At 35.2% G+C, this 16,687-nt stretch overlaps 1 protein-coding gene across 1 annotated transcript in view; it reads right to left on the bottom strand.

Moving 5' to 3' along the window:
- The window catches only part of PTPRQ (protein tyrosine phosphatase receptor type Q), a 218,203-nt gene that overhangs the window by 132,324 nt on the left and 69,192 nt on the right, over window positions 1-16,687 (bottom strand). Inside the window, exons 21-22 of the mRNA XM_057488019.1 lie at window positions 3,406-3,566; window positions 2,572-2,717 (exon numbers count right to left, since the gene is read on the bottom strand). Of these exons, the coding sequence (XP_057344002.1) occupies window positions 2,572-2,717; window positions 3,406-3,566 (307 nt within the window). The remainder of the gene's footprint in view (window positions 1-2,571; window positions 2,718-3,405; window positions 3,567-16,687) is intronic.

Here is a 16,687-nt window from a genome sequence, read left to right as displayed (position 1 = left end):
TTTCCAAATTTGGTTCATCAACCAGTACTCACCTAGCCCTTTTTTAATACAGTAAGACACTACATCAGGCCCACTGAGAATATATGATATAAGTGGGTAAAAATTAAAATGTACGAGAGTTAATGCAGTGTATACAAAACCCAGTGTGCAGTACTGAAGGAGGAGCCAGGTGGGCAGCCAACAGTCATAGAAATTGACTTCCCCAAGGTTAGAAGGACGATCACGTCATGACAAATTCAAGTGCTCCAAAATTATGACTGAAAATAATGATGGGCTATTATAATAACTTTATGTTCTTTTAATTAAAACGTTTATTATGCACTAAGTCTGTGTGCGATACAGTACCAGAGGACTTTAGGGGATGGAAAGATAAGGTCACACTACCCTTCCCCCCAGTTGTTTGCTATGGCGAAAGGGAGCTAAGACAGGTAGCAGACATCAGGAATACAAGACAGGAGGGAATATGAGGTACCATGCATGAGTTACTCTGTGAAGTTCTATGGGAAGGAGGAAGTGCAAGATAAAAGCTACATATTTATTCTGCTATATAATTTTTACTTTGAGGATTTCTTCTGGTCTACCAATACCAAATAGAAAATTAGGTAGTGAAGATTTTGATGCTTTATTTAACATTAACTTTAGAAATACATTAAAGCACAGATGAAACTCAAGCAATACGAGAAATATTTTAACATCATTAGCCTGTGCCCTCTTGCAGCTGTCACACTTGGAAGCATTCTTAGTTTTACTTAATGAAAGATTACATTTTCTAAAATAGAGAATTGAAAATGGGATTGAATTATATACCCAGGTTCGAACAGTAAGTTCACAAGATCATATTGAAGCCACAGAGATGTTTACACTTGATTATTTAAGTGTGGACAAAGAGAACCAAACCAGAATTATGTATAAGTCATAAAGTAAATTCTACAGAGGCAAAACCTTTACTAAGATGCAAAACTACTGACACCACTTGGCAATATTTTTGTTAAATCCATGAAAGAAGAAAAATCTGCGCTTCAAATGGCCTCTTGAACATAATGACACATTCTTAAATGTGTAAATAGCATTGTGGTAAAAAATAGCAAATTGCATACAAATCCCATTTCTCTACTACAAGTAGAGCCCAACAAAAAGAAATATCAAAAAATGCTTGATGTACAAAGTAGAGAGAAAGCAGAAAGGGCCCCCCTTTTCCCTTCTGCTCCTTCCTTAAGGCACTTGTTAAAAAAAAAATCTACAATTATAACTACATTTGTATCTGTATATTTGTGTCCTGTGTATACCAGTTTTCTTTTTGGGAGGAAGTTTTAAATACTCCTAATTGTACAACTCCACTATTCAAGGGCCTTGAACAGAATGTAAAGACCGAGCCAACATCGTGACTTCATCTCACTGCTGGGCTGTCCTGAGAAGATGGCAAAGTCCTGCTCTCTGACCCTCTTCACCATCCTGAACTGCCCTATTGACACACGAAAGCAAGTCAGGCCCCGGTTCCTGTATAATCGCATTAGGTTGTGAAGGAGGCATCCAAAAGAGAAGTATTGACGAAGAAACTGAGATTTGCATAATGAACACATCTGTGGCTCACAAGAACCAACTCTCATACTTAAGTTTGGGTTGTCAGTCACAAAAAAGGAATAAAGCAACTGGAAATTACTGAGACTTATCTCTATTTACCTTCTGCCCAAAAGGATACAAAGAAAAGGAATGACCACAGTCCTAATCAACATGCAGTCAACAGTTTCTACAAGTAAGATACATATTCTGTTGATTGTAGTGTTTCTTCTAAATTACTATTTTCCAAATTATATTCTAACTGTTCCCATTCCTGATTCAATCACAACCACTCCAGTTTTACCCTTCTCATATATTAGAGTTCTAGGAAAGATTTCCTTTAGAGAAATGAAGGAATTCTATTGAATAAACTAAAAATATTTTTCTAAATGAAGTGCATTTAGCTATTTTCATAACTAGTATCATTCATATCCCAGAAAGTACCCATTTTTGCACTGTACAGCTCTCCAACCCTGCCCACTTCAAGCTAAATGGTCACATTCCTAGTGGTTTCATTACATGTAACATTAAATAATAGTAATAGTAATAATAATAATAACTGCTCTTGCTAACAGTTGAAAACATTTTTTAAATTGAAGAAAAATGCACAAACACATCCAAACATGAAAACTATTTATATTGTACACAAATTTAAAAGGAAAAACTTTTTAGATGAGAAAGAATTGAGGGTAAATGACACCATTGACTTTTCAGAGAACACTTCTTGGAGGACTGGGCTTGAGGGCCATATTTATATACAGAATTTTAAATGTATGGCAGCTTCATTGTTTGTAAAACATTTGAAACTGATATAGAAATGTCTGTGTCAGCATGCATAGATAGATAAAAAGGTATCTGACATCTCTCCACCACATTTTTCTATGTCAATGGGAATTTTGTAAATGTCTAATGCATAATTATTAATGTAAGATAAATGTTTTTCTCCATGCCAAGTCTATATAATTATCAATAAAACTGAAAGCTGAGAAAACTAGGAGACCACTCAGGTCTTACCTGCATGAAAGTACCTGAAGTATTGCTATAATAAACAGAATAATGCTGTATAATCCCATTAGGTTTTGAAGGAGGCATCCAAAAGAGAATTATTGATGAAGAACTGAGATTTGCATAATGAACATCTTTGGGAGGATCACTTGGTGCTGTAAAACAAAGAATGGAACAAAAAACTGTACTTGTGGCCCCAAAAATATCTGAAATATTCCAAATTTTACCTGCCTTTGGTAAGTGATAATTGTTTTCCAAACAAAAACACTTAAATTGGGAATAATATCTAACTAGAAGTTGGCAGTGAAATCCGTAAGGCTCATGGAGCTATCTCTGTAACCCTTTTACTGCAATACCCAAGTGGGGAAAGATGGACTTCATACTCATAAAACACTATCCTGGCTCTAAAACCTGCCTACTGCCCTAGATTTGAAAACAACATTATAACAACTTTCTAATATAGAACATATAATATGAAATTCTAAAATGGAATAATATGGGACAAAAGTAGAGAGCTGACTTTATGCATTTAATTTTCATTTAACAAACACATGCTTACAAGTGTCAACCTCTGTGCTGAGTTCACTTACAAATACAAATGTATGTTATTGTCATAAGGACCCTGTGAGGTAGGTACTGTATTGTTCCCATAATACAGATGGGAAATTGAGACCAAGAGATTAATTAACTTTCCCAATATTACACACCTACCAAGTGACCAAAAAGCAGTTTTGCATCTAACAAATGGAAGATATTAGGCATAATAATACATTTTAGTATTCAACACTTATTTTTTTCTGAGTAGGATATCCTTTCACTCAGCCTTCACCTGTAAGAACTTACCTCCCTCCGGTGTTCGAAAGTTAATGATATTGCTTCTCATTTTCCCATCGCCAAATCTGGTGCTAGCTGTTACATAAGCACTATATTCAACATCATAGTCCAAATCTGAAAACTTTAATGATGTTTCAGTTACATTAAGAGTTTTTAATGAAGGTCTATTCCTGAGAGAAAAAAAGAGAGTGTTTGTCCAACTGACTATTAAACATACATATACACTGAGTGCAAGTACATGACTATTAAAAATAAACAATTATGCACAAAAATCTATATATCCAGACCTATAAAGATGCCACTTATCCTGAAATGCTGAAAAGAGTGAAATTCACAATAATTCAATAAATAAACTTCTTTTGTTTTCAAGCATATTCAGTAATCCAACCAAGTGCTAATAAAATGTTCATATTAGAGCTTCCCTGGACTGATCTCAGTGGGACTCTAGGAATACTGTATATTCAAAGTAAATACGGTGTTCCTTTCCATCCCAATATTTTAGGTGTTCAAATGTATTGGCAAAATCTTATTTACACTATTTATCAAACAAACTTATATTTCATAGATTGTACAAGAGTAATATTTCCTTTAGGTCAATTGAAATAAATAAATAGTAAATATCTGAATAGTATTACCTTAAATAGGAAGCCTATGGGTCATCCTTTGCTTATTTAATCAGAAATGAGATTGAAAATAATGTATGTGTAACGTCAGGAAAGACAAAAGCACAGCTCACATCTCTCAACCAATTAAAATCTTAGAAGTATTTCAAAATGTCATTCCAGGAAACAAAACAAGTCAAATAAATATTGACTAAAATCTCTCCAAGTAAGTACTGAAATCCCAAGAGTGAAAAAGAGTTTAAAGAACAAAATGTTGTTAGGTATTATAGCACTACAATTATTTTATTTTAGTCATTAGTTCAGTTTCCACAGTTTTGAATTGGATATAAGTTAGAATCTAAGGAATGAATGTAAATATAGAGTTGTTCTAAAGTCTGTACTTAAAAACAAATTTAAATTTTAAGAGCAATAAAATTAAGTGTTCAAGAATTTAAATAAAGAAATATGATCAACCTCACAGGAAAAGTATATATCTCATGCAATCTCATTTTTCTTCTCCCTTAGAAATACAAGACATCAAAGAAACAGATGGATATTCCCTCTGAATATAAAATGCTCTTTACCAGTGCAATACTCGAATTATTGAATCATTAAGAGGAATAATGGATTTCAGGTGAATTACAGGTATCTATAAAGCATACATTTCAGCCATGATTTTACCATTACAAAAGGGTCAATTCACTTCGAATGTATGTATATTTATCTGAAAAACAGTCGGAAAGTTTACCGTGGTGAGAAAAATGTGGATTCAGAGTATGCGATTAGAGACAGGCTAGATTAGCCAGGCTATTTAGCAATATGAAGTAGTTTCTTCAGACATCCTTTTTAGAAGCAGCAGAGAAAGCTTTCTCTGACTTCAGTGAGACCACAGGAGAGGGGCTTTTAAAACTTAATGCTGTGGCTATTAGTTTCAGAGAAAGATGCCATGTCATAGAAACTTTACCCAATTCTCTACTCTTGTCATTGCTCACAGATCATCAGAACACTACAAGAGAGCTAATCCAGTCAGATCTTTAAAGCTATAAAATTAGCTAAAGTAACCTAATTGCATTATATCTATTTTTAAAATTCCTATTCAAGCATATTTTTCAAATGTTATTTGCTGTCCTGTATTACTACATTTTTGTCCTCATATTCACAACAAAATATTGCAGATATGTATCTGCTTACAATAACAAAAGCCCCTTATTATGTTCTGTTGCTAATGTAGAATCAAGGCAATTTCCTGGAAAATGCAGATTGAAATAAATTTTGTCTCACATATCCAGATATTCAGTAAAAAGAAGATAGTCTTTATAAATTACCTGAAAAACAAAATCCAGTCTTTCACCTCATTTAGCACATATATATAGTTTCTGCATCTACCCTGTTTTACTTCCAGAGACAAAATAGAGCTAGCAAAAAATTTTCAGATACTAATATGTCTTGATCTTTTGAGGTTTGTCTGTTGTTCTTTTGGAGTTTAGAACTGTTGCTGATATGTTAATAACTAAGGTGGAAAAATAGCTGGACATAAACAAACTTCAGTTTAAACATCAACATTAAATAGAAGTTTAAAATGTATCTTAGGTACATAAGAGAGAGATTGTCATGTAACAGAACCAAGAAGGAAAGACAGAAGTGATGCTCTCTACAGGTCTGACTCAGCCTGGCTCTTGTGCTCCTGAGAGATTGGAGGGAATACACATAAAGTTCTGGGAGGAGGCCTGAGCTCTCAGCCCCCTGATGAATGAACTCAGACAGCCATCCTGCCGTTCAGGTGGTCACCCCCTCTCATGCACAAGAACCCCGCTTTGGCACTGACATTATCAGTTGTAACTTTGGGCTCTAGTTGGCTTTGTATCAAAAATATGTTTTGTTCTTATTAGTTTAAAATATGATCATATGATTATGTGTTCCATTACAGTCTATTTCCCTTTATAAAAGTATGTATTCTTCCATATTTTGAATTATTTTGCATAAGTAAATAATGATGATATGTCTTTTTTTTATACTTGCCTAATCTGGGTGTATCATAATTACTCAGACATTTTTTATAAATTATGGGTTGTCTTTCTCTTCATTTTTCCTTTGGTTATTACTAGCAATAATGCAGTAGTAAACAGAATTAAAGGGGGAAATAGAATGCAATGCATTCATTTTAGGAGACTTCAACACACCACTCACTCCAAAAGACAGGTCAACAAGTAAGAAAATAAGTAAGGAGACAGAGGCACTGAATAACATATTAGAACAAATGGACCTAACAGATATCTACAGAACACTTTACCCAAAAGCAACAGGATACACATTCTTCTCAAGTGCACATGGAACATTTTCCAGAATAGATCACATACTAGGTCACAAAAAGAACATCAGTAAATTAAAAAAGACTGAAATTGTACCAACCAACTTCTCAGATCATAAAGGTATGAAACTAGAAATAAATTATGCCAAGAAAACAAAAGGCCCACAATCACATGGAGGCTTAACAACATGTTCCTAAATAATCAAGGGATCAATGACCAAATTAAAACAGAGATCAAGTAATATATGGAGACAAATGAAAACAACAGCTCAACACCCTAACTTCTGTGGGATGCAGCGACAGCAGTTCTAAAAGGAAAATATATAACAACATAGGTCTATCTCAAGAAAGAACAATTATCCCAAATGAAGAGTTTGAACTCACAATTAATGAAACTAGAAAAAAGAAGAACGAATGAGGCCCAGGGTCAGTAGAAGGAGGGACATAATAAAGAATAGGGAAGAAATAAATAAAATTGAGAAGAATAAAACAATAGAAAGAATTAATGAAACCAAGAGCAGTTTCTTTGAGAAAATAAAAAAATAAATAAGCCCCTAGCCAGACTCATCAAGAAAAAAAAGAGTCTATACACACAAACAGAATCAGAAATGAGAAATGAAAAATCCTTACAGACACCACAGAAATACAAAGAATTATTACAGAATACTATGAAAAACTATATGCTAACAAACTGGATAACCTAGAAGAAATGGACAACTTTCTAGAAAAATACAACCTTCTAAGACTGACCCAGGAAGAAACAGAAAATCTGAACAGATGAATTACCAGTAGTGAAATTGAATAGGTAATCCAAAAACTACCCAAGAACAAAATGCCAGGACCAGATGGATTCACTGATGAATTTTATCAGATATTTAGAGAAGACCTAATACCCATCCTCCTTAAAGTTTTCCAAAAAGTAGAAGAGGAGGGAATACTTCAAACCTCATTCTATGAAGCCAGCATCACTCTAATAGCAAAACCAGGCAAAGAAATCACAAAAAGAAAATTGAAGACCAATATCCCTGATGAACATAGATGCAAAAATACTCAACAAAATATTAGCAAATCGAATTCAGTGCAATCATTTTAGTGATTTAATTCTAGAAAATTATTAGATTTTAAAAGTGTTTTTGAATTTGAGAAATCAAACTAATTTGAATGACCTTGAAAATTATTCTAAATAAATGTCAAATACAGTTTTTCTATCTGTCCACACTCATTGGTAACACCAAGAAAATGTCTTGGGATGGGATTAATGGAGTATTTAAGATGAAGTTATTTCTAATTAATTTATGTTTTTCAAAAGACAGACCACATCTGACATCTAGAGCATAAAGGAAACTCTATAGCATAAGAGCAGTTTCTTTATTCTGCTTTCCCACTTTTTTGCTCATCTCTTATTATATCAAGACCCTGCTAAGCAACAATTGCCTACAAAGGAATCTTGAATACCAAAACCACATGAGAAGACACTATTTCCCCATTTTCCACGTAAGGTTTGAGACCCTGTAAAAGTCATGGTCTTAATTCTAATCTTCATCAATTGATATTTTCTTCCATTGTGGGTCATCTAACCTGACGATACACTATCCTTGTCTGTTCCTAGGAATTTACTTTCAAAACTTTGATCTGAAAATATGTAAATATTCTAGATATTTCACTTGCTAAATACCACTTGCAAAAATAATTTCAACACCCATTTGCCTGACTCTGTCAAATCATTCTCTTCATCATATGAACCAGCAATTTTCACTAATTTTCCCTTTATAAGAAAACTGCTCTTTTACGTTGCACCTTACCCTAGAATAATTACTCTGCAAAGCTGAGTAGCATCAATTGCTAATGATGATGTATTAAACAACCCCAAACTAGCAAGGCATAAGAAGCTGTACATTCTATGATCCTAAAGCTTACCTAGAAGGTCAGAGGAGGTCTGAATCAGAGTACAGTATTCATTCGTCGTTGCTATTGTTCTTACCATCATCGTTTGATTGGCTGGTTGATTTGGCTTGATTTTGTTTTGTCTGTTTGCATTTAGCAGAAAAGACATTTATAAGATTAGAGGGAAAAGTCGCTAAAGAGAATGAGGTCGAAGCTGTGGACGCACACACTTACAGACCATGGTCTTGGGGCAGACATAAAGAATTAGGATCCAGAAGACAAAGAAGGCATTGTGCTGGAGCTGGAGGAGAAAGGTTTCATCCCCTGAGAGTGGACACAGTCCCTCAAGCCAGAATAAGAAGTCTGAATTTTATTCTAAGATTAGTGGACAGCCCTTGGGGTGTTTTCTCCAGGAGTATGATCTTTGGGTGCATGGTTAAAAATTTTTTTAACCCTATACAATACTGAGAGGCATACATCTTGAGTTTTCACACCAAGTGTCTTACTATTAGCCACACCTGCTGAAATTATTTGAGTTCCTACACCCTAGATTTTCCAGCTACATGTGTCAATAAGTTCCCATTTTTACTTATGTCAATTTAGGTTGGGTCTGGTCACTAAAAACTAAAAGAATCTTACTAATACCTATTCCTACTCTTTCTACAGTTGCTCATGTGCCTTGATCCTAATTATGTCCACCATTCACAATACTCTTCCCTTGAAGAAGGTCTACTTTGTCAATATATTGTTTAAACTGTGAACATCAGTAATCCAACTGGTTCACCCATGAAACAGAATAAATATTCTCTCATAATGCATACAGTACATCAGTTAATTCAGGCCAATATCAAGTCGGGATTTTTTTTGGTAGAAATATCCCATATCTGTTGCTGCAATAATCTTAATTTATTATAACTCTGTAAGTCTTTATCACAAATGTTTTTATCGAACTAAGACTTCCAGAATCCTTTAAGTGTACTGCTGAGTTTTTAGAACAAAGATGAATTATAACCCTTATTCCTAACAATGTACAAAAAGCATGATTTGCAAGTGAGACAAACCTTAGTGTATGAAGAAGTAATGTACGAATTTCTGGCTCTGTGATCTTCTAGCTCTGTAACCTTAAGTAACTCCTTAATTTATCAAGACTCAGTTTCCAAAACTATAAAATGAGGATAATATTCTTCTCTTTAGGGTATTGTTAAAGACGCATAAGAAAATATAAGTAAGAAAGAGGACATCTTTTTCTTCAAATGCTATTGCAACCATCTCTCTTGAGCCCTTTTCTTTGGCTCCCCAAGATATTTTGCTCCCCGAGTCTATAAGGCAAGGAAATCACAATCTCTCCCAGCTGTGTTTTGTTTTGTGAAAATAAAATTAAAAGACCCCAAATTAAAGGTGTAAAAAGATCCATGCAGGCAAAATAAATGACTAAAATGATTGTATTTAAAGCAAGCTGTGGTGGGGACTGTGGTAGACTGCAGAGAAAATGCTCCATCTAAAGACAGCCTCTATTCAACTCCAGCTGATTTTTATCATGGAGAATATGGCAAAAATATTCTGATTTTTAAAGGAAACAAAGAACCTGAAGTTTTACTAGATATCCACTTATTTTTAAATGTTAACAATTCTGTTTTGAATTTAACAGTTCGCAGGTCCAGCAAAGCATGGATAGCCGTAGGTCGCCAGTCTGTGACTTGGCACATAGCTTTCACCTAAGGTGTTCATAGAAATGACTGGCAAGAAAGGCAAGACAGAGTTTTTTAACATACCACCAGACACCTCAAGTTAAATGATCAACAAAGACAAACAACATGATTTCACTTCTTATATGTGAAATCAGAAAAAAAACAAGACAAACAAAACAGACTCACAGACCCTGAGAAGTAACTGGTGGTTACCAGGGGGAAAGGTTGGAGGCAGGTGGGTAAAAAAGGTGAAAGGGATAAAGAGGCACAAAATCTCAGTCATAATGTAAATTAGACATGAGGATAAAGCATAGCATAGAGAATATAGTCAATAATTCTATAAAATCAGTCTATGTTGACAATAGTAATTCACTAGTTGGGGGGAGCATTTAATAATGTAGTTAACTATCCAATCATTATGTTGTATACTTGAAACAAATATAATATTGTATATCAATATGTCAATGAAACATAACAAAACAAATTTAAATTTAAAAATGTAATATAAATATTAAAGTCTATGCAACATATACATACATTTATTTACTTATTTATATTATATTACAACCTAGAATAATACTTAAACATTGAGTGCCCACCACAATAAATTGAATAAATGAAATTACCAGTATTAGAAATAACTTAGCGAAACTTCAGATTTTCACCAACATAAAGATCCAAATAGCTTACAGAAAGCAACCGAACTCAGTAAATCACTGGTAATTTATAATAACCATATTAGACAATACTTTTATTTAGCAGCAGTGAATACTAGAAGACACTGCATTAAATTTCTCAGAGTAAAATGACAATTTCAAACACAGCGTTCTCAGTTCAGCCAAAGCAGTAGTCATCTGTGAGCAAGCAGAAATATTTTCAGACATACACACAAAGAGAAAAATCTTATTGGAAAAAAAATTTTAGTTAAATGACACTTTAGTTGGAAACTATAATAGCTCTGGACTAGTCTGTACCTACTAATATAAGCAATAAAGCAATAATTTAAAACAAATATTTTTAGAAAGATATCAAGAAATTTATAAATATGCATTATTATGTCAGAAAAATAGAAAATTTTGTAAAGAAAATAACAGGTGGAGTAGCTAAAAAATTAAATTAAATTAAATAATATTGAATATAATATATGAATTATCAAATGAACATATTTTGTATATTAAATAAAATGCACAGTCATTTCAAACACTCATGACACATGTATTGGACAAATATATCAAAGTAATCTCAATTCACTTAAAAATAAAAATTTATAGGAAGAATTTTATGCTTATAATGCCATATAACATAAACAAGCATAAATTATGTGTAGTTAATGCACTTCATAATAAATATATGATATTCCTGCCCTATTTCTTGGTTTTGGACTGTGAAATAAGGCAAATATCTTTATTCCTTGTAATCTGTATATCATCTGCATCATCTACATCTGTATGTATGCCACACGGTGTATGTGTGCATATGTGCATTTATACCTGCAAATACACAGTAAATGCATTCAGATCATAAAATCTTGTAGAAGAAACTGATATATTACACGTTGCATCAGAAGAGACATGCAAAAGATATTGGGAAATAGTCCACAAAGACTTCAGCTTCATTATTTATAACTATAGTACTGGCATATGCTTGGCCTCTGTATAAATTTGCATAGATTGTGGAAATCAGTATCCTATTTTTTGTTCCCCCAACAGAAAGTGATAAAAGAAGATAAATATAAATGAAGTCTTAAACATGATCAAGAGTGCCCTTGTACTCAACCACCCTCTCTATCAGTGTTTATAACTCTTGTCATCCCAATCTGGCCCCAGTACTCCATTTCAATGGAATGCTACTTATCAACTTCTTGACACAGTCCATTCATGCTGCCTTCAAGCCTTCATGTACACTAGTTCCCCTTCATCCATGGAAATATGTTCCAAGAACCCCAGCAGATGCTTGAAACCACAGATAGTACCAAACCTTATATACACTGGTTTTTCCTATACATACATGCATACCTATGATAAAGTTTAATTTATAAATTAGGCACAGTAAGAGATTAACAACAATACCTAATAATAAAATAGAACAATTATAACAATTTAGTGTAATAAAAATTATGTGCATGTGCTCTCTCTCTCTCAGAATATCTTACTGTACCATATTCACTCTTCTTTCGATGACATGAGATGGTAAAATACCTACGCGATAGGGTGAAGTGAGGGGAATGGTGCAGGCCCTGTGATGTAGGGTTAGGCTGCCACTGACCTTCTGACTATAACTCAAAGGGAGGATCATTCTGTTCTCCAGACCGTGGTTGACTGGGCCACTGAAACCATGGAAAGCGAAGCTGTAGATAAGGGAGGACTATTGGTCTGTATTCCCACTGAGATGATCTTCTGATTATCAATCTATCTTACCACCTTCATTTCAAAAATGAAGACAAAGTCAAGAAATTTTAAATGGTCCCCTCCTCATTCTGATTATTGATTCACATCAGACACTCAAACCATTAGGTAATTTTAATACAGTGAAAATATTTTAGAAAACTGAAGAAATAGGACTTAGGCATACTTTTTAGCATATAGAAGCCATTACCAAAGGTATGCTTTTATGTTATAGGGGAAATTATTTGACCAGTGACATTTAATAGAAAGCCACATTAGCATTGTTTTCACTTCCTAACATATTGCTCAGCAAGAATGTTTAAATTATTTTACATGGGCATATTTTATATCCAATTAGTCTATAATCATTTTAAGAGTATAATAAACATTTGTCAGACTGATTCACAATTATTTCTCATAATTACTACTAAGAAAATATATATAAACTAGAATTTTCAGCATTACTTTCATTCTAAAGTCTTTTAGTTACATCTTATAGGGTATTCACTTAGAAGTTTGATAAACGAAACTGTTCAATTTTACTGACAATATAGAAGCAAATTGTTAGACAAACCCAAGTTAAATTCAACTACAGATGGTCCTCAACTTCAGATGATTTTTTGACTTTACAATGATGTGAAAGTGATATACCTTCAGTAGAAACCTTCAAATTTTGAATTATGACCTGTCCTAGGTTAGCAATATGCAGTGTGATGCTCTCTCATGATGCTAGGAAGCTCCCAGTCAGCCACATGATCATGAGAATAAATAAATTATACATTTACAATCATTCTGTACCTATACGACTATTCTGTTTTCACTTTCAATACAGTATTCAATAAATTACATGAGATATTCAACATTTTACTATAAAAGATTTTGTGCTTAGATGATTTTCACCTAACTCTAGGCTAATGTAAGTATTCTGAGTATGTTTAAGGTAGGCTAAGCTTAGCTGTCATGTTTAATAAGAATATTAAATGCATTTCCAACTTCCAATATTTTAAACTTATGATGGGGTTATTAGGACATAATAACTGAGGACATAACCTCAGTTATCAATATAACTGAGGAAAAATGCTACTTTACCATATGGATAGGTGATAAAAGTTACTTCACAATGCAAACTCCAGATCATTCTAAAATGCAGCAGACTAAAGCAGATTTCTGAGCATACCACTGACAAATCAATGTTACTCACACAACAGTGGTCATAAAATGATTGACATTCTTCTAATGAGCTTTTTTGTAAAGAAATAAGCATGGCAAAGAGAGAAATCACCCGGTATAACACATATAATAGGCAGCTTGCATTTTGCAGACATTACTAAAAATAGCAAATATCCAAGAGTGCTGTTTTTAAAAGAGTTTGGTAATTATTTAGGCAATTAAAATAATTGAAACAGAGAATTACAAGACAAATAGGGACCCCCGAAATAGAAATTCTGCGAACTGTAGCCACCATTTTAAGACAACCACACAGATAACTGAGTATGGGAGCCAAGATTCAAACCCATGTCCCCAAAAGTGCCCAACTACCAATTTAACAAAGAACATGATATTAAAACCTTTTATGAGGAACTCCTTCTGTATCCCCTGAACTAATCCCTAGGACACCTAGGTTTCTAGAGTTAATATATTAAGAAATGATTTCTCTGACTTTAATACATTTTTTAATATCTTCAAAGTTTTAATACATTTATGTATCTTTTAAAACAGTCTTTATTTTCATACCAAAAAAAGAAAGATCCACATATTCATTCCAATAGCTTTCCCCAGGCTTAGCCATTCAATAAGTTACATCCACACTCACCTCCCTGGATGGTTATTGAACACTTTTTAAGTGATCAAGCCAGGTAAAGTGGTCACTTTCCCCACAGTCAGACTCCAGGTGTGTCTTCCACAAGGATGCCTTACTCAAAACAGACTGTGGGGCAGCTGCAATGGAACCTTGCCTTGGAACGATGATACCGGAGAAGTTAGCCCAGTTTTGCGGCTATGTTCACTTCAGGATCATATTTATTGCAGTGGAACTTTCTGAATGGGGAGGCCGAGGTACTATCTGCTCAGTTAAAATAAATAAATACATAATATTTTCTGTACTGCTCTAGACTGTAGGCAGGAAGTCAAGAGTAAAATAACAGGGGGCGGAGCCAAGATGGCAGCATGAGTAGAGCAGCGGATATCTCCTACCAAAACCACATATATTTTTGAAAATACAACAAATACAACTCTTCCTAAAAGAGAGACCAGAAGACACAGGACAACAGCCAGACTACATTCACACCTGCAAGAACCCAGCACCTCGTGAAGGGGGTAAGATACAAGCCCCAGCCCGGCGGGACCTGAGGCCCCTCCCCCCAGCTCCCAGTGGGAGGAGAGGGGCCTGAGCGGGGAGGGAGAGGGAGCCCAGGACTGCTAAGCACCCAGCCCCAGCCATCCAGGCCAGAGCGCAGACACAGTGCATGCATGGGGTGCTGGAAACTAGGGAAGCAGGACAGTAAGACCTGTGAGTGGGTTCCTACAGCCAGCGCCCCTGGGACAAAGAAAAGCAAGTGCTTTTTTGGAAGTCTTAAAGGGACAGGGACCCCACGCTGGATGGAAGCATCTGGGACACTTAGCCCAGAAGCTGGGAATCCCGGGGAACTCTGGGCACTCTAACCCCTGGGCAGCAGGGCAGCTTGAAAGCCCCTCATGGAGATAAACAGCCTCACAGCTGTTTCCCCTCTGATGTGGCTCCGCCATATTGGAGCAGCAGCCCAAGGCAGGCCACGCCCACAGCAACCACAGAGCTAAACTTCACAGCGGCTGTGCAAGAATCAGAAGCCCCGTCTGCGTGCAGCTGCCCAGCACAAGCCGCTAGAGGTCGCTGTTCTCCCAGGAGAGGAAGGCCACAAACCAACAAGAAGGGATGTTCTCCCAGCCATAACTTGCGCCAGCTCCGCAAACTATCTCTATCGCCATGTAAAGGCAGAAAAATATGATACAGAGCAAAATAACAACCCCTGAGAAGGAGATAGACCTAAGCAGTCTTCCTGAAAAAGAATTCAAAATAAAAATCATAACATGCTGATGGAGCTGCAGAGAAATATACAAGAGCTAAGGGATGATGTCCAGAGGGAGATTACAGAAGTGAAACAATCTCTGGATGGATATATAAGCAGAGTGGATAAGATGCAAGAGGCCATTGATGGAATAGAAATCAGAGAATAGGAATGCATAGAAGCTGATGCAGAGAGAGATAAAAGGATCTCCAGGAATGAAACAATATTAAGAGAATTGTGTGACCAATCCAAAAGGAACAATATCCACATTATAGGGGTACCAGAAAAAGAAGAAGAAGAGAGAAAAAGGGATAGAAAGTGTCTTTGAAGAAATAATTGCTGAGAACGTCCCCAAACTGGGGAGGAAATAGTTGCTAAGACTACAGAAGCACACAGAACTTCCAACAGAAGGGACCCAAAGAGGACAACACCAAGACACATAATAATTAAAATGGCAAAGATTAAGGACAAGGACAGAGTACTAAAGGCAGCTAGAGAGAGAAAAAAGGTCACCTACAAAGGAAAACGCATCAGGCTATCATCAGACTTCTCAACAGAAACCTTACAGGCCAGAAGAGAATGGCATGATATATTTAATGCAATGAAACAGAAGGGCCTTGAACCAAGGATACTATATCCAGCACGATTATCATTTAAATATGAAGGAGGGATTAAACAATTCCCAGACAAGCAAAAGTTGGGGGAATTTGCATCCCACAAACCACCTCTACAGTGTATTTTAGAGGGACTGCTCTAGATGGGAGCACTCCTGAAAAGAACACAGAACAAAACACCCAACATATCAAGAATGGAGGAGGATGGATAAGAAGGGAGAGAAATAATCATCAGACTGTGTTTATAATAGCTCAATAAGTGAGTTAAGTTAGACAGTAAGGTACTAAAGAAGCTAACCTTGAACCTTTGGTAACCATGAATCTAAAGCCTGCAATGGCAATAAGTACATATCTTTCAATAATCACCCTAAATATAAATGGACCGAATGCACCAATTAAAAAACACAGAGTAATAGAATGGATAAAAAAGCAAGACCCATCTATATGCTGCTTACAAGAAACTCACCTCAAACCCAAAGACATATACAGACTAAAAGTCAAGGGATGGAAAAACATATTTCAGGCAAACAACAGCAAGAAGAAAGCAGGGGTTGCAGTACAAATATCAGACAAAATAGACTTCAAAACAAAGAAAGTAGTAAGAGATAAAGAAGGACACTACACAATGATAAAGGGCTCAGTCCAACAAGAGGATATAACCATTCTAAACATATATGCACCCCACACAGGAGCACCAGCATATGCAAAACAAATACTAACAGAATTAAAGGAGGAAATAGCATGCAATGCATTCATTTTGGGAGACT

The sequence above is a fragment of the Manis pentadactyla genome, chromosome 10 (genome assembly GCF_030020395.1).
Source record: "Manis pentadactyla isolate mManPen7 chromosome 10, mManPen7.hap1, whole genome shotgun sequence".
In the NCBI taxonomy this organism is placed as follows: domain Eukaryota; kingdom Metazoa; phylum Chordata; class Mammalia; order Pholidota; family Manidae; genus Manis; species Manis pentadactyla.
The sequence above is the reverse complement of the archived record's forward strand: the minus strand, read 5'-3'. Positions and strand labels throughout refer to the sequence as shown.